We start from the raw sequence: 27,115 nt of genomic DNA, 5'->3' as shown, positions 1-27,115 counted from the left end.
GAGCATCCCCAGCCCAGCCCCGGAGCTGCAGGTGTGACCCAGAGGTGTCCCCGGTCCTTGCCGGTCCCCGTACTCACCGTGAGCCACAGGAATGCCGAGGAGCCCCAGCAGGGCCAGGAGCAGCACGGAGCTCACCCCACAGCCCGGGGGCTCAGGGGGTGCCCCCCATCCCGCTGCTGCAGCCGTCATTGCAGCGAGCGCTGCTCTCCTGCTGCAGCCCCGCTGCCTGCCAGGGCTGGGAGGGGATGCTCTGCAGGCTCCACCAAACCTCGGGAGCTGTGGAAGCCTCCCCAGGACACCCACGGAGCTGAAACCTCCGCCAGGGTGGGGGAAAGTGTCACTCACAGGCTCGGGGAGAGCCTCCTGCTCCTCCTGCCCCGAGCTCCTTGTTTGTGTCGCTTAATTCTTTGCTTCTGAGGCTGGCAGCGAGCACAGACCAACAGAGATTTTCCAAAACTACGTTCCCAGAAAAGAAAATCCCCATTCCAGCCTCAAGCTGCATCCAGGGTGGGAAACACCTCCTTAGTTATTTGCTGGCAGGTAACACACCACAGATGTGCTGTCAGCACAGTCAGTGAAGCAAATAAAAGCATTTTCCTTCTCGTTTGCTGGATTTTCCTTTGATTGCCTGACTCCTGGTAATGAGGAACGGCCGTGAGCAGCCACATCCCATTAACACTGTGACATGTTCTGTGTGACATCAGCCAGGGCAGAGGGTTTGTCCCTTGGGAATAGGGACAGTGCCAGCAGAGTGGCTTTGTCCCTTGGGACAGGGACAGTGCACTGAGTTTGTCCCTTGGGAACAAGGACAGTGCAGTGGTTTTGTCCCTTGGGACAGGGACAGTGCACTGAGTTTGTCCCATGGGACAGGGACAGTGCCAGCCCAGTACCAGCACCACGGGTACCAGCCCCAAGCCCATACATATTTCATTTTCTGTAAAATATTAAACCACCATGTCCCAGATTGCAAGGCAACATGTATTTTATTTTCCATCTGTTTGGCTGTTGTCTTCTGTTCAGTGGGCAGTTTTCCTTATCTCTTCCACACCCAATCCTCCCTCCTGGGAGACATCTGCTGATGACAGGCTGTTGAATGTCACTGCATGGCTGATAAGAACTGCAGCATCCCACTGGGAGAGGTGAGCCCAGAGGGAGGAGAAAAGCATTCCTAGGGGAATATAATCTGAGGTTCTGGGGACAGCAGAACAGGGGTTTTGTCCCCACTGGATTCCCAGAGGGAACAGCTGCCTCTTCCACTGGATCTTCAGAGGAAGATCCATCCTTCTACAGGATCCCTGCTCCAACATTCCTGGCCATGATGGATGGATGGATGGATGGATGATGGATGGATGGATGGATGGATGGATGGATGGATGGATGGATGGATGGATGGATGATGGATGGATGGATGGATGGATGGATGGATGGATGGATGGATAGATGGATGGATGGATGATGGATGGATGGATGGATGATGGATGGATGGATGGATGATGGATGGATGGATGGATGGATGGATGGATGGATGGATGGATGGATGGATGGATGGACACTGCAGCTCCGTGCCCTGGATGCAGGTGAGTCAGGTGGTTCTGTGGGCACTGGCCATGGGCAGGGATGATCTGAGCAGGGTCTGATTGGAGCTGTGGTGCTGTGGCAGAGCGAGTGTGCCACCTAGTGCCACTGCATCCCAAATCAGCATCCCAAATCCACATCCCAAATCTGCATCCCAAATCCACATCCCAAATCTGCATCCCAAATCCACATCCCAAATCCACATCCCGGATCCACATCCCGTACCCATACCCTGAATCCACACACCCACATCCACACCCTGGATCTCCATCCCACCTCATTCCAGATACCCCCAACCTCCTCTCCCACCCCCCTTAACAGACCGAGTGACCAGATGAATAGAGTACAGAAAATTAACCCTTTTTATTGATGCATTGCAATTGTTCTACATTTTTACCATATTATGTAGAAAATACTTAAAATACAAGCTACTTTGTAAAACCAAAGACAAACATTGAATCCAAAGATAAACTATGTTTTCACAATGGACCCTTCTCCCATATAGTTAGTATTAAATTTTTAAATATCTATTTCTTTTGTTAAAATGATTTTTACATACCCCCTAAGTACATCAGCAATACAAACATAGATCAGTAATTGTCAGAAACTACCTGTATCTAGCGGCTTGTAAAAAGGAAGAGCACAACCATAAAAGAAAGTTAAATTTTACACAGTAACTAGCATATCAAATACATTTAATAAAGTAGGAATTCCATTGCAATATCAAGGATTCAAGCAGAAATACTAACATTACATATAATGTACTGCTACATGTAGTGAGATAGATATAGTTCAAGCTGAATCTGAAATCACACATTATATAAAGTTTAGCAACAAACAACCATGTGGACATGCGGCACCATTCAGAAGTTTAAATAAAATTAAAAAAAAGAAAGCAGGGCTGTGCCAATCCTGTCATTTAGAAGCAATTTAGTTTCATGTACTAAAAGAAATTGCTGAGTCAGAGGTAAATTACTGCATCCCATCAATTAGGTGCTAAGCAGGAAAGCCTCAGGAGTTGCCTCTACAGGGGCTATCACAGCTGCAAATACAGGTCAGGTAAGAGAAAACTGATTGAACAGCTCAGGAATCACACAGACAAACCTAGCTGGGACCACGAGCTGGCTATCAAATATTCCAAAGGTGAATCCCAAACTAGTTGTGAAGGAAATTAAAGGATGCCAATTCCTATCCAGAGATAGCAGACTTCTCTCCAAAAATGTGTAGCAGGCTCTGACAATGAGGAGAGTCAATTCTTGAACCCAATTTGAGGCTGGATATGCAAGGGAAGAAGGGATGTATGTCCTTAGAGCAGAACACAATACACCTAAATTGGGCATCACATACTGGGGCCAGACTGGGAGGCCCTGGCCCTGCTGGGGTGGGGTTTGCTGTGAATCACAGAGGAATTCTGGGGTATCATTTGACAGCTTGTTCCAAATGGAGCACGTTTGATTTTACCCACATCATTTCCATCTCATCCTCCCCGTTCCAACACTTCCGGGAACTCGGGCAGTGGAGGAGATGACACCGTGCTTTGGGAATACATTTCATTGGGATTAATTGTGTTCCAAGGTCCTCTAAATGGACATTACAAGCTGCTGTTTTTAAGGGGAAGTGGGCAAGTTCTCAAAATTATTAGCAGATTTTGCTAGAGGTCTTTTTTCTTTTTCCTGTTAGTGAAGTGTTTTCCATGAAGTCCTATTTGTGAAACGGGGAGTTGGAGCTCGGTTTGCCTTTTGGTGGAAAGGCACAACTCTGTACCCAAGAGGTATCTCAAGGCAAGTACTGAACACAAGCAATGTCAAAAAAAGCAACAAAGTGCCTACAGCAACAAACAGCATCGTTTGCAGCAACGATGTGGCACAGCAAGGTTGGTTCTCTACAAACACACTGAACATCAACGGGGGCTAACGCTACCGCCCAGCTCCACAGCCCTCCCTGGTCCCTCCACCTCAGGCCAGTCCAGGCTTCCTTCCAGCAGGAACGTGGGCTTGCAGAAATGGTTTGGGCATTTCTCGCCACTGCCAGGTCAGGACTGGCCTCCTTCCCACTGGGACGGAACATAAACTGGGGTTCAAGGTTAGCAAACCTCTTATTGCTGCAGTCACACGACTGCTCAAACCAGTTTATATCATCATTTTGGACAAGATACTTTATGCATTAGATGAGAAATAATTCCTGGTACAAGGGACCCAAGAAAACAAAGTGTAGTCCAAAACCTGCACTGATTATCCAAAGTGAGTATTTCCTCTGAACACTAACTAGGGCTACAGCTGACAGACCTTCCCAACAACTCCACACTAGCAGTAGCTATAAAACTTTTTAATGGTATTATGTGCTTTACAGCAGGCTCTCTTTGGTATAAATATTCTATCACCAAGCTAGCAATATTTTACACGACACATCTGCTATTCCTGTGGGGGAAGGTAACGCTACACTAAACCTAATAAAAGTGATTGCACGTTATTTAATCACTTCTGCAATATTAGACTAAACATTCCAATGCATTCCCAGCACTACCTTATCCGAAATGCACTGACAGACACTAACAGTACATGTGCCATTGGAAGGGAAAGCTTCGAGGGGACGGCGCTTCACTGGGAACAAGCACGGAGCTGGGATGAGAGCGGTGACGGGGAGAGGGCTCTGCACCATCCTGCTGCTCTGGCTGGGGGAGCTGGGTGGGTGAATTGCTTCAATTCGACGGGGGCTTGCTGGTCCCTCGTAAGGCAAGCTCACTGTAAACTCTAGTCACACTACATCATCATTTAAGGCACTACAATAAGGGGACACACCAAACAACTCTTCATCACACATACCTGTGCAAAACAAATCCAAGGTATCCTTTCCTCTCGTGAAGCTCTACTCCTCTCTCAGTGCTACAGTGATGAGCTCTAACCATTGCATTATATCACATACATTCCAACATGAATCAATTCATTTTGGTTTAAATACAAAGGATACAACACTTCCATCCCCAGGAACGTTTAAGAATTAGACAAACACTAAGTACAGAGTTCAAGTATAATCACTACACATTTTGATTACAAAGACAGAACATTTGGGGTTAGCAGGAAGTTTTGCTTGTTATATTTTTCTAATCAATATGTACATATTTCATTTTCTGTAAAATATTAAAACACCACCAATACAAAACTTCTAAAATAGTTTTAAATTCAGTAATAAACTTTAAAATCTGGATTTTTTTTTCTTTTTTCTTTTTCTTTCTCTTTTTTTGTCTTGTTTTTTAATTTTTTTTCCTTGCAATTCCTACATGCACGTACTGTTTACAAGTCTTATTAAGAGCGCTTTAGAGTAGCTGCTGACATATCCAGGAGGATACGCTCACAGGAGTATAAAAAGCTGTACACATCAATACAGTGATGTTTCATTGTATTTCAAATTTATCTCCCTCCTAAATGAACCACGTGAGGCAAAAACATTAAGAAAAACAGAACAAAGCAAAGCCCTGTGCTTCTGTGAAGGAATCCAGCTCCATTATAGGGCCAGCATCTAATAAGCTGCAGAAACCAAATTTTAGAGCAATGCTGCATTATTCACTCTCAACTGGAGACAACAACACCACCCTGACAGAGCTGCTGAGCCCTGTCACACAGTGAGATCCTGAATACAGTTTGAACCACTTAGAAGAATTCTGCAACGAACACAACAAAAATTCAGCTGGGTTATGGAGAATTTTCAAGAACACAAAGCAGACTCCAGAGTTTACAGGACTCCTGAATGTATCGTGTTGCTGGCATAAGGCAGCTGCCTCTACCAGTCCTTAAACAAAGGAGAGGAGTAAACAAAATACTTTGACAGAAACATATATGGAGATGTAATGGCTTTTCAGAACCAGCAATTTGTTAAAGACAAAGTGAATTACAGAACAGATGTCAAAATATTAAATCTGATTTTAAAACTGCCCCAGCAACGTAATGAGATAAACATGCACATTTTTAGTGGCAACGTGGATTTGTGCAAGCTGCTAAAATAGAATCTGCAAATCTGTTTGTTTAAGTTACACAAGTTAAAAAAGACATCAGGATCTGTCTTCTGAGACACTGATTTGACACCCCTTTTGATTAGCACAACAGAACAATTTTAAATAAACGTGACCATGAATTTTTTAAAAGCATCTATAAAAAGTAAGTAAAATTTTAAAAACTTAATTAGTGACCCTCGTACTGGTAACAAAGCATGCTGCTCAGTTAGTGACTGAACTCACCAGAGACATTTGGGAACAACATACAACCAGATCAGGGAGAAACACGAACCAGGCAGTCACTCCCAGGCAAAGGTTCACCTGAAATCCTCTCCAGCCTCTCAGGCCCCTCGCAGGACAGCGCTTCACTGGCAACTACAAGTAGGAGTACTGGTTGATCTTGGTGGGGCTCAGCGGGTATCCAGTGTAAATAGCAGATCCTCTGGAAGCACCAATATAGGACTGGGGAGCGAACTGGTGTTGGTACTGGGCGGGGGGCACGTTGGCAGAGGTCAGCAGGCTGGGCCCCACGCTGACGGGCACCTGGTGCACCAGGGTGCTGGGGTGGGCGGCGTAGGCGGCGTGGCGCGACGAGCCCTGCGGGGAGAACAGGTGGGCGATGGACGTGGTGGAGCCCAGCGTGGCAGCGCTGCTGGGGGCGTAAGTGTACATGTGGGGCTGGCTGGACAGGTGGGCACTGGCCGTGGCTGCTGCCAGGTGGGGATGCACTGGGCTGCTGTGCTGGAACGTGTAGGGAGCCTGAGAAATCGTTGACGTGAGGGGGGCCACGTAAGCTTGCTGCCGGCGTGGGACAGCATTGCCGTTTCTCTCCTGGGAGGCCAGCACTGTGGTTTGCTGGTTCTGCAAGGGGAGGGAGTAAATGAGGTTAGTGGTCGTGCTCAGGTGAGCAAGGGGCAGCCAGAGCCCCCTGATGGACACCTCCATCCCCCCTGACACTGCTGCAGATCCTCCCTTGTGATGCCCTCCCACAGATCTGAGAAGGTGACTGCACTTCCATGGGGACAAAGGTGACGCTTTTCCTCTGCAATGGAGCAAACTGCCACTCGGGGGGTACCACAGCTGGACAAGTGAGGGCAGGTCCTAGATCTGACCCAGAACTCCTCACACATCTACTCCTCTGCACGTTGGAATGGTAGAAGCAGGGCTGCCCTGTTTCAGCACCAGATAACCTGTCTGGTGCCCATGCCAGAAGTGAACTGCAGGGCTAACAACACTCTCTCTCCTCTGCAGTGTGACCCAGAGATCAAAAATCCTGACACAAAATTAAGTGAAACCAATGTTTGAATCGAAACATCCAAAGATGTCAGGTGTCAATTGTTAGTTTGAGAGAGAAAGTCCAGTCTTAACCGACTGGTTGGAACTCTGTGAGCTCTAAAGAAAGGTAAAGAACTAAAGAATTTCCTTTCCTCCTACTGTGCCTTCAAAGTTACTCTAATTCAACAGCTGGACCTTGGTGTCACCCTACTGAGTGGCAAGAAGGATCTGCTGTAAGTCAGGTGTGACAAGGAGCACAAAGAGAGACTGTGGAGACAACCACACTTGTCCTACCCTGCACCACCGCAGGACAGAACCAGCTCTGAAGAACCAGCACTTGCAAGTACCGATCCTGTGGCAAGCCAGCCTTCCTCCCTGCCTCAGCGGCTCCTGAAGCAGCTGTGAAGCAGCCCCAGGGCTGCAGGGCAGGTGGGCTCACCTGGCTGAGGTTGAGGGGCTGCACGCCGTTGGTGACCACGCGGTGGGAGCGGTAGCCCGTGGGGGTGATGCAGCATCCTGACGACTGCCCGCTCACTGAGGCCACTGGCTTGCTCTTGCTGCTGCTGCTGCTGCTCAGGATGCCTGCAAGATGCCACAAGCTCAGTCCACTCCTCCCCTTCCCACAGCTCTAGGCACCAAACTGACTGTTTCTGTCACAGGGGCCTTGCTTTAATTACAATTTCAAATGTGACTAAGAAACCATCACGAATAGTTATAGATCTTCCTAAGTGCAGCCAAATGTAAATGAAAGGTACATCTATCAATGACTATGAAAACAGACCAAGGCTTTCAGAACAGCAGCTGTGAAACCTATGGCTTGTGGAAAGACCAGAACTGTGAGGATGAATGGGTCACAGGGACAGGAGAGCACCTGAGCCCTGGCAGAGCACCCTGAGATACCCACCTGAAGCCTGGGTGGCCACGATGCAGTCGTTGAGCTGCATTTTCAGGGGTGGGACGATGATGGTGCGGGAGCTGGAGCTGTCAGCAGCAGCTCTGCTGGGCAGCTCCAGGGCCCCCCCAGTGCTCCTGAGCGAGGACAGGGGGTCTGGGGCGTAGGGGCTGCTCAGGGACGAGTCCGAGTCAGGGGAGTCGTTGACAGTGACGTAGCTGATGACGTTGGATCTCTGCTTCATACCCAAACTGCAGGGGAAAAAGGACAAAATGCAAATGGGAAATGTTATAGCTTTGCCCACCAGGTTACAGATCTCCCTCTGGGATTTCATACCCTCCCTCCTTGTCCATTAAAACTCGGATTAACTGCAGGCAGAACAACCCAGAGATGTGATGGGGAATATTCTGTCTCATGCAGCTCTTCTGAGGCTGCCCAGGGCTCACACACCGTGTGCCCCCTCTCCCTGACGCTGAGCCCAGCAGAGCCCAATGAAGAGCCCACCTGGCAGGTTTGTACTTGCTGTCCTCCTCCTCGTCGGTGTCGCTGCGGATGGTGATGACGCTGACAGGGGGGCTGGGCGTGTCGGGGATGACGATGGGCTGGTGCTGCTCCTGCACCGGCACCGGCACGTTGGAGGAGGACGAGGCAGAGCGCAGGGGGCTGCTCCCGATCAGAGAGTACACCTGCGTGGGCACAGGCTCCAGAGAGGAGCTGGGCCTGCAGGGAGAGCACAGCAGGGTTCAGCTCCAGCTCAGACAAACAGCGCTAGGAACACACCAGCATCAACATGGATACACGAACAGAACCTCCGTGCACACAGTCAAGCGCCACAGACACGGCCAAAGGCACTCAGGGATGCTCTGAATGGGACTGAGCCACCTGAACACTGCCAGAAACTGCCACCCCATATCCAACACCTCTGTCACTTGCACTGCTATGGCACCCACACCCCAGGAGTGTAAAACCCCTCTGTAAAACCAGCAAAGCACTTGGTCAACCACGTCCTTGCCCTCACTGAAATTAATACAATTTAAATCAGTGACAACAGGCTTTTCCCAAGACATCTTTAAATGCAATTGTAGCATAATGAAGTTACACCCTCAATGCCTCTGTGATCAGAAGATGCTTTTTTCCCACCAAAAAGGCAAGCTCCACAAACAAACTTGTGGTTTTTCTAGGACTGGGAGAGGAAGCAATGGAATCCTTACTTGGCTGTGCTCGGTGCTGGCTGCTTGTTCTTCTTTGCTGGCACATTGCTGCTCTGCTGCTGCCTCACAACATGAGCAACCCCAACGTTCAGAGGCTGAGCTGTGGCCAAGGTGACGTGGTTGGTCAGCAGAGATGGCTGTTGCATGAGAGTGCTGTACTGATTTCCATGGGAATGTGCATTCCTGGGGCAGAGAAGAAACAAGAGACCCAAACGCCATGAGTACACTGCAGGAACCACGAGCCCTGAGGGGAAGGGAGACACTGTGGGCTCTGTGATGGATGCACTCCCACTTGGCAGGGAGCTGGAGCTGCTGCAGTCCTCACCTCCAGTCAGCCAGCTGCTGGCTGCTGCCGATGGTCTCTGGGATCACAGCTGCAGGCTGGACAGAGTTGTGCAGAGCAACCCCTGGCAGCTGCTGCCAGGTGGAAGGGAGCAGGATCTGCTGGGTTCCCCCCGGCCAGGCCTGCTGCAAAACAACAAACACAGACACGGGGATCACTAGGCTTCAGCTCCTGCAGGGGCAGGCAGAGATCTGTCCAAGCAATAAATGCACCAGGGTGGATTGTTAGCTTGCAGAGATACAGCTCATCCTTGCATGTTTTCCCAAAAACAAGAAAATCAGAGGAATGAGCTTCCCCAATATTTTGCTGATCTCTTTTACCACTGCTGTCACCTGGAGAAAACAGTGTTTATATCGTGCTGCACGTGCAGCCAGGTATTGCACTGCCAGGTGCAGCAGCAGTGCTTGGGACTCTTTCTGAATGTAAACTCACACTAATGTTCTGCTGAAAGGTCCCAAAATATGAAACCAATTTGGTCCTTTCTGCTTTTCTGCCTTGCAGGGCTCACACTGAGAGAGCTGAGACGGTGTCATTATTGTGGAAATTCACCCACCTCAGCTGAAGCATTTAAGAAAAGCCACATTGAGAGATAATTTGGTTACATGAAGGCAGGTTAATTCACTAATATCATCACTGTACCAAATAAACTTGACAGCATAATATTGCCATGATTTTGATAACATATGGCTTTCTGTCCTGCAGCTTAAACTGCAAAATCTATTGTTTCAAATTCAGTATTTCTGCAAGTAACAGATCCACTTAGTACAAAGAAATACCAGTTCCGAACAAGAAGCCTTCAAAGCAGAGAGCTGCTAAAACCTCTGCCAACATAAGCGGAATAATAATAATAACAATAACATTGAAAAAATGAAAAATAAAAAGAGAAATATGTTAAAAGTCACACCATGCGTCTTTCCAAAAGCCAACACCTGCACAAGACAAAGCAGAGAGTTTAATACAGCAAGATTTAAATTCCCAATGAGAGGCAGAAATCGGGCCTTCCAAGCGACGAACTGTTTTGACAGAGGAAGGACAAAAATATGCAAAGCTTAGCAAATGGCTAATGCAAACTCAGGGGAAGCAGCAAGGGAGAAGTGTTGGAAGCACTAAAGGTGAGCAAATTCACGCCAAAGGCTCCCAGAATCCAAACAGAACTAGTCAAGTGCTCCAGAGAAACTCAGAATGCAGGCTCAGAGTCTGGAGACAGCCGGCTCTGATCCCCACTGCTGTACAGGGGAGCTGAACCTCAAGTCCACTGCACACACACAGCAGAACAGAATTTGCCTGTTGAATCAAAGCCCAAATACACTTTGGAGAACATCACTAACAACTCACTTGTGTCCCAAGCTCTGCTATAGTCACCCCTTGCTGTTTTTGGAGCCCAGATTGCAGCCTTTCAGCAATCCAAATTCAACAGGAGGAAAGAAGAAGCACCCCTGGGTCTGTTTAGCTCAGAGCTGTGACCAGGAGAGCCCCACTCTCCTGCCTTCCCATCCCCAGAAGCAGGGAGCAGCTCACTTGGTTCACGAGAACTCAAATGAGTTGGGTTTAAATTTCAGGACAGGTATGACTCGAGCAAACTCCACCTCAGCAGAGGTCTCCCTCTCGGAAGAAAACGACATTCAAAACTACCACTTTAAAGCCACAAGAAACAACATGGTTCACACAATGGAATGTGCTTTGAAGGACATGTGAGGATACCAGCACTTTAGTGCACTGCAATGTTTTCATAAGCTTCACTGATCTGATTCTGGAGTTTTACAATGACTTCTTTGTGGCACTTGCAAAGTTGTTCTGATGCAGGTGCCAGAATACAGAAGAGGACAATTTTGCAAAGATACATTTCTTAAAGGTGTGTTCATTCCTTTCCCCCATCCTTTTTTGAAAATTGTTCCAAATGACCTAAAAGCTAGCTATTGCCATTTTGGATACTAGAGCTCACCTTTAATTTCAACCAAGAAATACATATCAACTGAAAGTATCTGTGAGGAACAGAATCTTTATCTGGATGAAGCAAGCTACGTGCGATTGGCTATAAATAACAAAAGGCCAGAAAATTATTGTCAATGTTCAACAGAGGTTAAGAGAAATCAACTGCCAGGGCAATACATTAAAGGATTTGCTGTCATTAGGGATTTTAGCCTGTGCTTAATGATCTGAAACATTTCTCCATACAAAGCAGCTTTACACGTGTTGCAAACAATATATGGAGCTAACTTGCCAAGTAGGTCAAATTCTGGCCATCCAGGTACCTGTAGCAGAGTCAAGCTAAAGACTGATTCCTTTGTATTCCACAATCAAAAGGCAAAGATAGGAGAGTAAGTGAAGAACAAGAATGATTACAACTCTTCTAGGGTCTAGTTTAGAAGAGCTTTCAGTACTAGGCTAGCAAAGGTAATAGTCAATGGATCTGGATTCTTTACAGAGCCACACTAAACGTCAGAGTCAGACAGTGCTTCAGCAATGTTGGGGAGGAAAACAACAAGACATTAAGATGTAGCAAGAACACAGCCACAAGATGGCACATGCTTCCATGCCCTCTGCAAGTCTAAGTTAAAACAAAAACTCAGTTAGTGAACACAATCAAGGGAGGCAATTACCAGTACTGCAGCCGTCTGTTCGACCAGCGCCGGCCGGCCGGCTGCGCAGTTCAGGGTAAAGGGCACCGCATACTGCGGCGTGATGGTGGCTACTTGAGGATGAAGAGTTGCTACCATTAGTGGTGTACAGCTTCCCTGAAATGTAGATCAGGCAGTGAGTGAAACACACGAGCCGAGGCAGGGCAGTGCAGGTCAGTGCGCCGGGCAGGGCCAGCGCCGAGGGAAGGGAGCACCGACACCAGCACCGACACCAGCACCGACACCAGAGCCTGCACTGCTCCACGGGCACCTCCAGGGCCCCAGCAGAGCACGAGGAACTGGCAATCTCCAGTCCAGGGACACAGTTCAAAAGTCAAAACAAGTTGGGGAAAAGTTTGGGGACAGGACCTCTCCGATGACACAGTTCAAAAGTCCAAATGAGCTGGGGAAAAATTTGGGGAGGGGACGTCTCTCTGATGACACATTTCAAAAGTCAAAATGAGTTCAGCTAGTGGCACTTTACTGGGTCCCAGAGGGCAAGTGACAGCCATGCTGCACCAGCCATGGCACAGTGCACCCTGGGCAGCTCCCTGCACTTGCTGTCAGACCTTCAAATCCACACACAGAACTCTTGAGAAAAGCTAAACTATGGGATTTCATGGAAGGCACAGCAGGTCTTTGGTGTCATGAAAGAGCAAAGTTATCAGTGATGAAACCACCCAGACACGTATTAGTCCATCAAATGTCTAATTTAAATTAGATTCTTGGTGTACAATTTGCACTCCTGGATTCAGGTGGGCCCTCAAGTGGGTTCTGCTTTTTGGATACTGTGACCTGTATCATTAATGCTAAAGAAACCAGCAATCACAGAATGCTACCTAAACATTTGGACTGAACAAACTAAAAATTACTCTTCTACAAGGTCTGCAAGTGCAATATGCTGCCTGAAGAGTAAAACTAACAGAGTATGTGTTAATGCCAGCAGAAACTAAAACTATGCAAATAAATAAAAATGCACTTAATTATAAAGGCAACTACAAATTTTCAGTGAATAAAACTTGTGAATCACCAGGCACTTATTATACAATAAAGGATTACTTTTTGGAAATTAAAATGGGTTGAATTTATGACACAGTACTAATATTTAAAACAGCATTTTTAGAATAATTTGTGAATTTTGGTATTGTATGTTGTTTAATCTGCAAACTGCAGAAATAGATATGTCATTGCTACACAGTAATTCACACTAAGAATGTAACTAGCTGAGGATTCAGAAATAATTTTGTTGATTTAAAGATGAAATTTTAGCATGAGTAATCTGTGTTGTCACCTCTGTTTACCGGGATCTCACTTCTCACAGCAATGATTTCTCCTGCCACGTTTTTAAAGTGTAGGCAAAAATGACCAGCACTGCCCTACAGGCAGTGTCCATGCCTGAAAAACACAGCCTTGTTTTTAGCAGCTGAAAACCACATATTTATTCCCATTATTAAATCAAACTCCTAAAACCAGGGAGCCACATGACATAAAGTAGTTCAGACTTTAAATATTCCAGAAAAACAAAACAAAACAAGAAAATACTCTCTTAGAAGTGACCTGCATGTAACCTTTCAGTGTGTCCTGAGAACCCCTGCTCTCAGGCAGGTTCTCCTGGATGGTGGAATTGCAGCTGAGCCTATGAGGGGTTTGGGGTGGGTTTTTACCTGTGTGAGAACTCCAGACTGGATCTGCAGTGGCTGTGCTGCAGGTGCTTGTGGCACAATTGGGACAGCATTTTCCATCCTGACTGGGAACCCAGAATGCTTTGTAGTTGCCTGAAGTCCAGCTGTGGAGGACAAGACACATCACTAAGCTGCTGCACTATTCTTTAGTTTCCAAAAATCACATTCCTACTAAGGATAGGGAAGGATTAAGGGGTAGAAAAGCTTTGACAAAATCCCAGTAAAACATCAGCTGAACATCAACTTCTGCACCCTGGGATCCCATAGGGCTAAGATGGACAGCTCAGCTCTGTGGAGTCTGGTTTGCACAAACAGTGACACAGACTCCCATTCCAAGCTGCCTGAGACAAGTTTGGAGTTCAAGCCTTACACCATCAGCTCTCATGTCACAAATAACCCTCCAGACTAAGACAATCCAGGAATCAGCAGAACTGCAGAGCCCTGAGGATGAACAGAGGCATGAACAGAGCTGCCTGCGCTGAGCTCACTGACCCACAACCTGTGACAACCTGCAGGTGGCAAAAACCTGCATCAGGGCTGTGAACCGAGGCTCAAACACCAGATATTTACTGTTGAGATAACAAACACAGCAAGACACACTGATTTTCAGGCAGGTCTGGCTCCTCTGCTCCCTGCTTTCTGTGGAATGCTGCTGTGTTCAGTTTGGGGGGAAAAACTGGTTGAGCAAGCAGCTGGAGCCTGCAAGCCAGGCAGGCAAGGTCCTGTCACCTGTTCCAGCAGGAGCTGGAAGGGAATCAAGCTGCCTGCACATGTCTGACCTGGTTCTGCACCTCCAGCTGATGCAAGAGCCCCGTGTGACACCCACAGAGAGCTCTGCTCTGGTCAGGCTTTTCTCACTTTGGTCCAAATCACAACTTTTCCTGCCTTAACAGCATCACACCAAGGGTTCTTGGCTTACTCTGAAAAGCAGGGGGACACACAATGAAGGTCTGCTGGAAGGGGTCTGTCTGTGTGCAGATCTGGGTGGTTCCAGGCTGCAGGGAAACGCTCTGCTGAGCCACTCCTGCCACTGGGGCTGCAGAGGAGGGGTACAGGGCAGACTGGTAGTTGAGCAGGGAGACGTCTGAGTTGGCCAGGGAAAGAGTAGCAGCAGCAGTGGAATTGGAAGCCAACACACTGGCCTAGAAAAACAAACAAAAAAAATCACTTATCTCCTGTAATTTTATCTCTCTTTGTTATAAAACAAACAACAGGAACCATCAATATAAAACTGGGAGGAAAGCACCTGGAAAATGTTTGAGGTAAAAGGCTTATGATAACACAGAACACAAAACATTAATTGCACCCAATTAATTTATGTAGCTGAACTCACAAATTTTCAATACATGAAATAAAGAGGCTCCTTGGCCTGAGTTTTGGGAAATTACACTTTGAGACAAGACTATGAATTTTGGAGAGTAGTTTAAATTTTGGCCTGAAGGCACCGAATCAGCCTACTCCTTATTTTGATTAGGATAAAACAGGTGAAAGATGCTGTACCTGGTTGTGTACTGTGTTGAGCTGGTTGTTAAAGCTCATTGTCAGGTTTGTGCTTGTGTTAGGAGCAACGTGAGTGGTGAAAGGGCTCTTGATCTGATTCACTGTATCGTACATGTTCACTCTTCTCTTGCAGATCTCCATGTTCTGAAAGCAAGATTTCACACTGGAACAGAATGACAGAAGGAAAACATCAGATTTGTAAAAACAGGACACAGATGTGACAGATTCCCAACTTTATGCACGTGCTTTAGGTTTAGGTTCTTTTAAACCAGCAAAGAATGTCCTAAAACATGAAAAGGAAGCTTATGAACATTCCATTCCTTACACATGCCATTGCTATTTTCAGATCAGCCAGGAACTGCAGCAAACAGCCCTGACAGAAAGCTGGGAAGTGCTGCTCTGTGATTCCAGCAAATCCTCAAACAAAACAGCCCATGCAGGGGAGCTTACTGGTTACTGTGGGGGAAGTCCAGCAGATGTGCCATTGTAACAAAGGAATGGTTCAAAGTCTTCAGTGGAGTAATTCTCTTATCTGCATCAATTGTCAACATTTTCTTCAACAAATCAATGTATTCCCTTCGGTCAGCCTTCTCTGCCAACATGTCGGTCCCTTCTAAGTCTGTAGACATATTCACCTGGAAAATCACATGGGAGCAGTTCACACAGGCATCAAATTAACTGCTGCCTAACAGTTCAATAATTCACACCACACAGAAATAGTTATTGGGCATTTCTGCCTCTCAGCCAGACCAGTTTCAGGTATTACAGTGCTAACACTGCCTTTCCCCTGCTCGTTCTAGGAGAGAAAGTCAAACTTGCACATGGAATTCCCTTCTCTACAGGGAGTTGGGTCCACTCAAAGGGACCAACCAGGCTTCATTCTCCACTCACTGGCAAAATGCCCTCGTGTCTTGGGGCAATCTATAAGGGGCTGGCAAGCAGAATGATTCCACCTTCCCTGCACAGATGCAACCTGATGGTAACAGCTACAAAAGTGACAGAAAATTAATATTTAATATTTAAGGCCTCGTGATATTTAAACCACTCAGATATTCCTACATTTTACCCCTAAAGAGACAATGAATATAAGAATGATCTGTAGCTCTTGTCACTATTTCCAAAGTCTCATAAGAGGTTTAATCCTACTAACACATTCGAAGGGGCTCAGCTCTGCTACTGCTCTGCTATACTGGGAACAGGCTGGGCACACTCCTGCTAACACACTGAGGCATAACAAAACACAAAACATTTCAAACAGGTTTATACCATTTATAACATTTTGACTAGATTTAATCCACTGATTTCTGGTGCAAATTGGCATCACTGTAAACCTCCATCAGTGCTCTGAACTGCCAGTAAAAGAGGTGCTCCAGCACAGGAGCCTCATTGTTAGAGATCTCCCAAAAAATGAAAGTTACTAAATTAGATGTGGAAAATTAATGAGTTATCTGTGTCCCCAGATCCCCACACACCTGCGCCATATCATCCAAACAGTTGAATATATATTTCCGAGCTTCTTTTGATTTTATTCCTGTTTCCAACTCATGTTCTTCTGGGGTCTATAAAAGAAAACATTAGCATAAACTGAGATATTGTGTATTGATAAGTAAAAAGCATCAAGAAACTGCTGAGGCAGATGATCAATTGCTGCTTTCAGACACACCACACACCAGCAGGTCAAAGCAAGGAGCCCTGGGATCCCATTCCCTCAGCTGCAAAGATCATTCACTGCAAAGCTGAATTAACAACAGCATGACTTCATTTCAAGGCTGCCTTGGGTAGTGCATTAGCCAGAAGAACTGAAGGTTTCTGATTTAGAAAGAGGCTATAAATATTTTAAATCCCTCTTCTACAAAGAAGAAAGGCAAAATTCCCTTCTTTTTGCTGCTCAAAGGCAAATCAGGCCTAAATCCATTCTTTAATGTCCTTTGCCAACCCAAAACCAGATTCCTGATAAACTAACAAGCCCATCACAAAATACCCCATATTTCAGTGGCTGGATTGTCAGGAGATGACAACAAGATGACACACTTCCCTGGGAATGAGCAGCCATTATCTCAGTGAGGAACACCCACCCTTTGCTGGTGCTACCACCCCTCAGAGCCCAGCCAGACACACTCCAGAACACAACCCTCACTCAGGGTCTGCACAGCACCCAGAAATGGGTGGGAATTTCTATCAGATCCTCAATGAAAAGAGAATTGGGGATGGGAGAGACGGACAAACCTTGAGCCTCCACAGTGGGTATCCCAAATTTGGATCTCTGTTAAAAAACCTGCTTGTTTTCGTTCCTGCACTGAGAAGATACTCCGCTGGAAGGCCTTGAGTTTGTGAAATATAACGAATCTAGGAAAGAAAATGACAAAAGTGAGGACTCCCACCATAAAAATTCACAGCTAATGGGGTAATTAACATCAAGGTTTGTTCACAGCTAATAGGAAATTACCTGTAAAGAAAGACTGCCCAGATATGCAAAACTGCAAAATTAAAGGGACCATCTCAAGTATTTATAAAGCCACTTTTGCAATCAAGCAAAAATTTCAGGTTTTAAATGCATCTCTCTTATTTTATGGAAATATTTTTGCTAATGTATATGCAAGCAGACTGTAGGTTTTTAAGACAGTGTAAGAAATAGACATTTTGAGGGGAAAAATACCACAGAATTTATCATGTATGTATAAATAATTAAAGGCATGATTATCCAAGCAACATTGCTGTGTCTGCCTACACAATATGCTAGGCACACAATTTCAGAATAACATCATGGCAAAGCTCTCACTGACCAAGAAACCAAATATCCTCTAACACATTTACTACACTTCTTTTTACATGTTAACAAAGTGGCTCAGAATTTTGGAAGATGCACCTGAATCTGTGGTGATATTGATAAGACTCTGGTAAAAGGATAACAATTAAAAAGCTGTGCTCAAAAGGAAAGCAAATAGCAAATGTAAAAAAACTTCACATTGTTAAGGTAACTATGCCTTGATCAAACCATCAATTACAGATCATTTACAGCTCTTTAGCATTTCTTATTTGCCAAACTCCTGCTATGGCACTGTGCCAAAACAGGGCACTGTCACAGCTTGTGATCACATTAATTTATGGGCTCACTTTTCAATTAAGCCAAGGTGGATCCAAGTGTCTGCACGTGGATATTTCTTGTATCTGTGTGATAGTTCAGGCAGCAGTTCTATTTTTACAGGACAAACTTTTGCTTTACAGCCAAAGGGTGTTTAAAAAAAAAGCTGTAAATCCCATCCCAGCCCATGAACTCATTGCTGGAGAGGTTCTCTCACAAGTTCCACCTCAACTTTCACTTGCTGCTGCAGAATCTCAAAAAAAAAATGAAAGCCAAGTCATCTTCAGTCATCAAGGGAAATTCAGACATCAAAATGAGCCCCATGAAGTCACACCTCACCGAGGGCTGCAAAATCCTCTCATTAAGCAATGGAAAAAGCAGCTCCTCCCCAGCCACCTACACCAGCAGATAAGGTTCTCAGAAATTACACAAAACTCGGTGCACAAGGAAACCACCAGGCCCTGCTCAGCTACTTTCTAACTCATTGTGCTCATTAAGGTACCACCGTGCTTCCTTTGGAAATTTACAGGGCTGGGAAGACACATGTGAGACACTTGGTAAGTTTTCATGTATTTTATCACACAAGGAAAACCATACCAAGCACTGCAACAAGATCCCACCGTAAAAACCCCAGTGGAAAAGCTACTCTGGAAAAAACCCCTCTCACAGACTTTTTGTCCTTTTATAGGCACTGACTAGGCCAGGTAATAATGCCAAGTATCCACAGAAAGGACTAATTAGTTCAAGATGCCTCTCAGAGTCTTGCCCTTGGATTCCAAAGACAGCTTGAGGCTCACACTTTGCATAAAAACTGAGGCTTGCTGTAGGTATTAACAGGGCAGGAATGATAGGCTTGCTCTGTCCCCACATGGAAAAACTGTCCTCATGGTGAAATTACAGAGGGTGTTTCACACCAGGACACACACACCCCGCTTCTGCTTCGGCAGGAAGGGGTTGCAACAGCTCTTGGGTTTGGAAACCAGGGGTTAACTGCAAATTGGCCCCTTTTTTTGGACAGGATACACTCAGCTCAAGTGAAAACACACAGAACTCTGTGCTCCCTGCCCAGAGACAATGGGAATATCACAGAGAGAAAATGAGCTCACACAGCAGCAATGTGCACTGATGAAAGCTGATGCAGGACATGGGGGGTCAGGAGGGTTTGAACACAGAAAATCAAGGTTTCACAGGAAATCCCACACCCCCCAGTGCTCTCACCTGGTCATACTCAGATGCTCCTGGGTACAGAGGCCAGCCCAGAAAGAGCTCAGCAATGACACAGCCCAGTGACCACATGTCAATGGCTTCACAGAATGGCAAACCCAGGATGATCTCGGGAGCTCTGGGAAGGGAAAATGACAGAAAAAAGTCAAATCTTCTACTCGAAAAGCTGCATTTCTCCCCTGTAAACCACTCTGGGAAAAGCCCCTCCACGCACAAGAAAATCTAAAGTGAAAAAATTATAAAAAATATAAAGTGAATATAAATTATTCACTTTAAAGCAGAAGTTGTTTCCTAGGGTGGCCTAATGGATCCCAACATTTTTTTCACTTAGGATGGATTCTTTTATTGCCACAGTGCCCCTCAGCTCCTAGGAGGCCTTTCTATCACAGTTGCATAAAGCTACTCCTTGAGTAATCAGTTTAATTACACATGACAGCATGTGAGGTGTCCCTGAGACAGCACACAGCATCACAGAATTATGGAGAGACCTTCAGGATAATCTAGTCCAGTCTATCCTACCAGAATTGGGCACAAAAGCTCTGGCAAACAGGGACTTTTCTAGGAGAAGGTCTTGAGCCCCCAGGTAGGCAGCTGCAGGAGGCTGTGGGGGATAATAAAGGCTTCCCCTTCATGTGGGGAAGAAGAGCCCCTGCAGAGGCAGCAAAAGGAGCTCCTCTGAGAGCAGCTGGGTTTCTACCAGCAGGTTTTCATGCAGGCTTTGCTCAGAGAGTTTCGAGTCTAAAATGGACGCAGAGAGCCCAGCTGGAGGTTGTGTTTCAGGTTTCTGTGCACTCAACCACACCTAATGCAAAATGTACCTGTCTGGCCCAGCCTCACGGGGAGGTGATAAAAAAACCTCACACTCCAAGCAGGGTTTGCTTCTCTAACAGGTTGGGATTTCAGGGAGATTTCTGTCTGGAGCTGACTCATAACACAGAAGGATGTTTTAGTGCAGCTCCTCACCTACAGAGTTCTGAAACAAACCGAGGCTCTTCCGGCAGGAGAAACTCTGGTCCCACATTTGCATAGAGCACAAAACCCCAGGTGCTGCAAGCCCCAGGTGAGCTGCTGTGGGAATTTACCCTGGAAAGCCCAGGAAATACAAAAGCCTTGACCTTCATCATCAATAACTAACACAAGAGCAAAGGAAGACAGAAAAGCCCTAAACTCCGGGCTATCCATTTCCTGGTCATGCCCCAGGGCTTGTGTGGCATTTCTGCTGTTTCACTATGGATACTTCAGTTGTTAAAAAAGGCTCTGAAACCAGCTCTGATCCCTTTACAGAATTCTAAAAACCAGGGCTTGCATAATGTACAGGTGTCAGTAAATTTGACACTCACCCTCCTCGACTCCTCAGCCTCCCAGCTGTTTATCCATGACAGCAAGAGTGACTCCCCAATTAATCACCCTTTGTGCAGTGGTGACACAGAGACACCTTTTGTTTCAGGTGTCCCCAAAACACAGGCACTCAGCCCAGCTGCTCAGGGCACCTGAGAAAGCACAGGATCAGAAAAGGCCAGATGGATGGAGCTTGGAGAACCTGGGACAGTGGAAGGTGTCCCTGCCCACAGCAGGGGTGGGATGAGATGAGATTTAAGCTCCCCTCCAACCCAAACCAGTCTGGGATTCTATAAAAAAGACAACCTCACTGTTGCAGTGAGGCCACATTTATTCTTTATTATCCAGATTTTATTATGTCTGAGCCCCCCAAACCAGAGCCATGACACATCTCCAGTAATCAGAATAACCATGATACACCTCCAGTAATCAGAATAACAGATTGTTCAAGCTAAGACATAATGACACTCTCCACTCAACACTGATCTGTTTCTACCTTCTTGTTTGGCTGCTCCTGGCAGTTGTTGACTTTGGAAAGGTTTCTCACATGTGAAAATATAAATGATTGTGCAAGTACGAGCAGTAGCTGATATCTGAATGCTGACTCTCCTGCCAACATTTATATTTTAAGGAAATATGCTAGAATGGATACAGCTTTCTACAGGCTAAGTAAGAGGTGCAAACCAGAGGATTCTCTTTCTTCACAAGCAGAAAAAGTACAATTCACACATTTACACCACTTGCCATTACTTTACCATCAGCAAACTGTACTGCCCCTCTTGATTACCCTGATGTAGAAATTTCCAATTCAGAAAGGACCCAGACCTGTCATATAAGGCATGCTGCACTTGGACTGGCAAACAAACTAAAATATAGTTGGCTTGTGGAATATGCAGAGCATGCTAATCCTTCTCTAGTGTGCTAAAAATTCCCCCCAATTCCAAAGGAAATAGAGATTGGTGGCAGTTTTTTGCTCTTTCACTCCAGGATGGAACAGACTCACATATTCCTAAATCTCAACATCACGATGATAGCAAGTTGAAGTTTTGTATTTTATTCCCTACAACCAAATAAATGAACTTCTCATGAGCCACCTGATTTGATTCTGACTGCAGGACAGGGCTGGGAAATCAGAATTCCTCTCATCTCCTTTTCCATCACTACAATTAGCAGCCTTATGAGATGTGAGCTGAACCAGGACAGCAGGCAGAGGTCACTTCCATAGCTGCTCTGCCAGAGATTAAAGTGATTTTACCATCTTAAGCTCTCTGAAATAAAATCAACAACACTCTTTGCACAGATGCTCGCTAAGCACTGCCTCCCAAAGCTGACAAACACACTCAGGCACTCTCAGAAGAAAAAGGACTCACAGCAGCCCCAGAAATCTGCAAGGTTCCCTCCCAGCATTTCCAAACACGCCGTGTTTACACCCGTGCCTGGGGATGGAGGGGACACAGAGCCTGTGCAAGTGCAGCAATGCAGGGAGCAGCAGGGCCAGCTCAGAGCTGGATTAGCAGAGTCAGACTTGGCAGAGGCACTGCTGCTCCCCAGGCCAGCATGGCTGGCACAGAAGTAGGTCATGGAGCCCAGAGCAGAGGTGAGAAATGGATCCTCCTGCACTCTGCAGCTGCCCAGGGCTCAGGGCCACCTCCCATGGCCCAAACTGCCCGGTCCCACAGCCTGTGCTCCACAGGCAGCACCGGGAGGCAGGAGCTGAGTCAAACTGCCAGGATGGCTGCACTCACATTTAACACAGGGCATCAGGAAACCCCGCTCTGTACAGCAGGGAGATCAGTACTGCAGGGATTATTTATTTCTGCACACTATTTCCTTCCATTGTTCATCCTCCCCAAGAACAAAAGCACCCTGAGCATGGTACTCTCGTTTTCAGGTGAGGAATTACTGCAAGAACATCCTCGAGCTGCCACAGGAACTGCTCACTGCAGAGAGCTGATCTACTCCTACTCCATGATGGGCTTCAGAGCCACAGGATTCCTCACGGGCACTTGTGCTCACTCTCTGAAGTGTGAGCAGCAGAACTGCCCCTCCTGAGCGGGGTCAGGCAGCAGCACAGCTTCTGTGCAAAAGGGATCTTTCCACAGCAGAGGTTGCCCAAGTAACAGGGACTGAAAGCTAAAAGGTGAGCACAGAGAGGTTTATTTTTAATGGCTGACAGAGAACCATAGGAAGAATTGCTCTGTGCTCTTTCATTAAACACAGCACTGAAAAAAAATTCCAGCTTGGAACTCATCTGAACACTAATTTAATGTGAATACGGGTAAAGCAATCCAGTTCTCCCACAACAAGCTGGTTTCTGCACCATCTCTGTAAATTCCTAGATTATGGATTTTAGTAATCATCACCATTTGACTAATTACATATCACTAAACACTAGATTTCCACATCACAGCATTCCTCACTCCAGCCAAGCAGACAGCCCAACGCCACCTAATCCCAGGTTATTTGCCTTTCTGGCAGAGTCAGTCACCCCAGGGAGCTGCGAGGGGCTGGAGTCCAGTGCCCCACACACACATGGAGCAGGAATTTCCCTCCCTGCAGCCCCTGGAAGATTCTTATCACCCCCTCACTGCTTTTCCTCAGCTAAATCTGTTTTCTGAGATACCAGAAAATGGAGAGCACCATGGGCCTCCCCAAACTGCTTTGCTGACACATGTGGCAAGTCAGATAGAGCAGATTCTTGACCAGTGGTCATCTCTTTCCATGCAAAAACAACAAAACTGATGATGTATTTTAGAGAGTGGGTGTTTTTACAGAGCTGGGGGCACAGGGGACAACTGCACTACAAACAAAAACACACCAATCAATAGTTTGGAATTGGAAAGATTGGTGCCAACAAGCTGAGCAAAGATCATGAGCAATGGATTAAGAAAAGTCTGTATCACATGAAAGGAATGTCATGGAAAGCTGGTACTGGGTGCTGGAGATAAAAAGAAAAACAACACAAAAACAAAGGGAGCATGAGGGATGAACAGAGCAAACCTACAATAAGCCAGGCTTAAAAACTGAAGTGAGCAGCCAGGGAAGACATCAAACAGGGCAGAGACACAGGGTGGGGCGAGTGTCTCAGTCCTGTCTGGTCCCAGCTGGAAGGACGAGATACTAGTTCTGAGTTTTGTGTCAAGTGAGCTCACATTCCACCCAAAGCAGCCCTGACAACACAGCACAGACTCTTTGCAGCCCTTTGAAGCCAGAACTTCTTTCTGCATCCGCTTATTGAAGTCTGCTGCTACTTAAATTCAAATACAGACTTAACAGAGCCAAGCTGGAGGAATAATTGAAAGAAACAGCATAGCTTGCTTTACACACAGTCTCTGAGTTTCAATGTCTCTGGCCATAATTTACTTTTAATTCTTGGGCAGGAGTAGGGCAGAAGACATCTCTAATATTGCCAAGGGAAGCAGAGATCTTTCTCATCACTGCTCCAAGGGAGCTGCAGGTCTCATGAAAGCATGACCTAGCCAGGGTTGACACAGGAAGTCATGTGCTCCTGAAGGGGGTTCAGACAAAGATGAAGAATCAGAAGAAACAAAGGCGAATAGAAATGGGCATCCCTTTGACTTCTCTCCCTCCTAAGTGTCCAAGGTTAATGGACTAGTTTCAGATCATAGCAGACAAATTCACTGCTTAACACTTCTTCAGTTTGCCACCTCATACAGTGTCACAAGCCAGTGGACAGGATAAAATCAACTTAGTGCACTGATCTGAGGGGGGAAAGGAAGGTGCTGGGCTGCAGATTAGGCCATCCTGAGGCAGCCACTCTATTTATTTACACCCAACTTTCAGAAGAAATCTCCAGGAAACATGCAGAGCTGATGATTTCCTGCTGCCCCTCAGCTGGGGTTACACAGGAAAGCTCAGTGTGTGCAGCAGGAGCCCCCAGCAGGACCAGCCTGACCTGGCTCAGGGAGCAAGGGCAGTGCTTACCTGTAATAGCGTGACTGCAGGTACGTGGAGCACACGGCCTTGGACACGTGGCTGGCTGACCCAAAGTCTATCACCTTCACTCTGTAGGGCTGGCGTGCAGGATCCACCAACATGATGTTCTCTGGCTTCAAATCAGCGTGGATCAGACCCAAGCTCTTCAGCTTCATCAAGGCAGTTGCCACTTGCTGCAGGATGGGCCGGATGTACTTCAAGGGCAACGGACTGAACTTGTTTTGCTTTAAGAAATCGTATAAGTTCTGTTCCAGCATCTCAAAGACAAGGCATGTATGATTCTTGTGTTGAAAGCACTCGTAGGAGCGGACAAAGTTGTACTCATCAGCATTCTCACTGCTCAGGCGAGACAGGATGCTCACCTCGATCTGGCCCTGCCGGGCGTACGAAGGGTGGTTCTTCAGGATTTTGATGGCTACAATCTCCTTCGTGCTACGTTTCCAACATTTGGCCACCTGCCCGAACGTCCCTCGTCCCAGGAATTCCAAGACCTCATAGCTGTTGGTCATAGAGCACAGGATCTCATGCTGGACCAGCTGATAATCTCCCTCCCCACTGGAGCTGCTGCTCTTCGTGGTGACCGTGGTGGTCGTGGCCGCAGCTCCCACCGCAGGTCTGTTTTGCAGCATGAGAGGTGGATGTTCCTCAATGATCTGCACACTACCGTTGCTGTCGACCTCTTCACTTTTCCTTTTTAATCCACATTTTTGGTATGGTTCCAGCAAAGAAACGTTGCTCCTGTGGGTGATGGTCTGGCTGCTCTGGAAGGACGCTGTGGCGCTGCTGCCGGTGCTGTCGGCCGCGGTGACCACGATGTGCTCGACGGAGGGAGCGGGGAGAAGGAGGTTCTGGTCGTAGGCAGGGATGCTGAAATTGGCTACCTGATGAGAGGAGCTGGCTTGCCCTTGAGCTGCTGGGAGGTTTTTGCTGTGGGTATAATACTTGTCACTACTGCTCTGTCCTGAAACATCCCAGACAGACGGCTCCACTTTCAGTTTCTTGGCACTGCAGAAGGCACTCGAGGATACTGACGGAGGGGAGAACACCTGCAGCTGTGAGGCCATACCTGGAAAGGAAGAGGAGAACTCATAAGGGACAGCAGGCTGGGATGGACAAGATCCTCTAGCTCACAAAACCCAGAATGACAAAAATCCAGTGTTTTTCTGAGTACCATGTGGTGCCCACCACTGAGGAAAGGAACGTCTCTAAGTCCTGCCCTAAGGGCACCAGCGAGTGAGGCTATGCAGTGGGATTTCGGCATCTGAGAAGCACACGGCTCTTTATCCAGCTCTCTAAGGGCTAAAGGAGTCCCAGGACACGACACGAATCAATCATTTCGGTTGGAAAGACCTCTGAGATCATCGAGTCCAAGCCGGTGACCAAATACCACCCTGTCACCCAGACCAGAGCGCTCAGTGCCACGTCCAGTTGCCCAAACACCTACAGGGCCAGTGACTCCACCAGCTCCCCGGGCAGCCCGTTCCAGTGCTTAACGAGTGAAGAAATTCCTCCTATTGTCCAACCCAAACCTCCCCTAGCGCAGCTCAGCACTCCGTGCTCCTGTCCTGCCGTTCGTTACCCGGGAGAGCAGCCCGACCCCCACCTGGCTACACCCTCCTTTCAGGGACTTGCAGAGAGCGATAAGGTCACTCCCGAGCCGCCTTTTCTCCAGGCTAAAACAACCCCAGCACCGGAGAAAACAATGCAGAGGATCGGGGGAGCGCAGGAAGTGGCAAGACCCTGCGAGAATTCCGATCCCGAGCCCAGGCCTGTTTCCTAGGCACTGTAAAAACAGACTCGGTGGGAAACCCAACCGCGGCAGGCCCGGCCTCCCCCCGGGGCAGCGCCCGGGAGGCCGGAACGGAGCCCGCCGGGAGCGGAGCCCGCCGGACCGGACCGGGCCGTTACCGGGGCTCGGGCCCGGCCCCGCCGCCGCCGCCCCGGCCCTCCCCGGCCCGGCGCAGCCCCAGCGCGGGGGAAGGGGCGGGCCCGGGCCTGCCCGCCCCGCCGGGCCCCGCCGCCCGCACTCACCGCCGGTGGGGGGTTCTCAGCCGCGGGCCGGACCTGCCTGGGGGACACGCGGGGGTGCGGAGCCCCGCAGCGGGCTCATCATAGCCCCGCCACGGCCGCCGGCCCGGCCCGCTCGGCCCGCGCTCGCCGGGGGGAGCCCCCAGGCCGCTCCGCCGCCGCCGCCAGGCTCCGCCGCGCCCTCACGGCCCGGCCGGGCTCCCCCCGCCCCGTCCCGCCGCCGCCCCGGGCCCGAGCGCCCCCGGCCCCGCCGCGCTCCCGCCGCCGCTCCGGGCCCCGAGCGCCCGCACAGGCCGAGCCAGCCGAGCCCCGAGCGGGCGAGCGCGCACGTGACCGCGGGGCGGGGCGGCCGCAGGAAGCGCCGGGGCCGGGCCGGGACCGGGCGGGGCGGGGCTGGGAACC

At 47.9% G+C, this 27,115-nt stretch overlaps 1 protein-coding gene across 4 annotated transcripts; it reads right to left on the bottom strand.

Annotated features, from left to right (window-relative positions):
- Positions 1 to 1,914: 1,914 nt before the first annotated feature.
- HIPK1 (homeodomain interacting protein kinase 1) lies at positions 1,915 to 27,050 on the bottom strand. 4 transcript variants are annotated; one of them, XM_074528371.1, is made up of 16 exons: positions 26,717 to 27,050; positions 24,674 to 25,751; positions 19,385 to 19,508; positions 17,311 to 17,430; positions 16,557 to 16,643; positions 15,535 to 15,719; positions 15,085 to 15,247; positions 14,504 to 14,726; positions 13,567 to 13,688; positions 11,885 to 12,019; positions 9,267 to 9,406; positions 8,942 to 9,124; positions 8,235 to 8,450; positions 7,743 to 7,981; positions 7,278 to 7,420; positions 1,915 to 6,424 (listed from the first exon to the last, which is right to left on the bottom strand). In XM_074528371.1, exons 2-16 carry the CDS (start codon positions 25,747 to 25,749, stop codon positions 5,939 to 5,941), a joined length of 3,642 nt encoding a protein of 1,213 aa, XP_074384472.1. In that variant the 5' UTR covers positions 25,750 to 25,751; positions 26,717 to 27,050; the 3' UTR covers positions 1,915 to 5,938. The 4 variants fall into 4 exon arrangements, with proteins under 4 accessions (XP_074384472.1, XP_074384471.1, XP_074384474.1 ...); XM_074528370.1 differs by having other exon boundaries at positions 9,267 to 9,409; positions 26,717 to 27,049; XM_074528373.1 differs by having other exon boundaries at positions 1,915 to 6,160; positions 9,267 to 9,409; positions 26,717 to 27,049.
- Between the last annotated feature and the right edge of the window lie 65 nt (positions 27,051 to 27,115).

This window comes from Zonotrichia albicollis, chromosome 28 (assembly GCF_047830755.1).
Source record: "Zonotrichia albicollis isolate bZonAlb1 chromosome 28, bZonAlb1.hap1, whole genome shotgun sequence".
In the NCBI taxonomy this organism is placed as follows: domain Eukaryota; kingdom Metazoa; phylum Chordata; class Aves; order Passeriformes; family Passerellidae; genus Zonotrichia; species Zonotrichia albicollis.
The sequence above is the reverse complement of the archived record's forward strand: the minus strand, read 5'-3'. Positions and strand labels throughout refer to the sequence as shown.

Coding starts and splice junctions, on each gene's coding strand:
- HIPK1 (XM_074528370.1), bottom strand. CDS start 25,749: ATGGCCTCACAGCTGCAGGTGTTCTCCCCTCCGTCAGTATCCTCGAGT. Junction 15,248..15,534: donor GACTTCCCCCACAGTAACCA/GTAAGCTCCCCT, acceptor ATTCTGTTCCAG/TGTGAAATCTTGCTTTCAGA. Junction 9,410..11,884: donor AACAGACGGCTGCAGTACTG/GTAATTGCCTCC, acceptor GTTGTTTTGCAG/CAGGCCTGGCCGGGGGGAAC.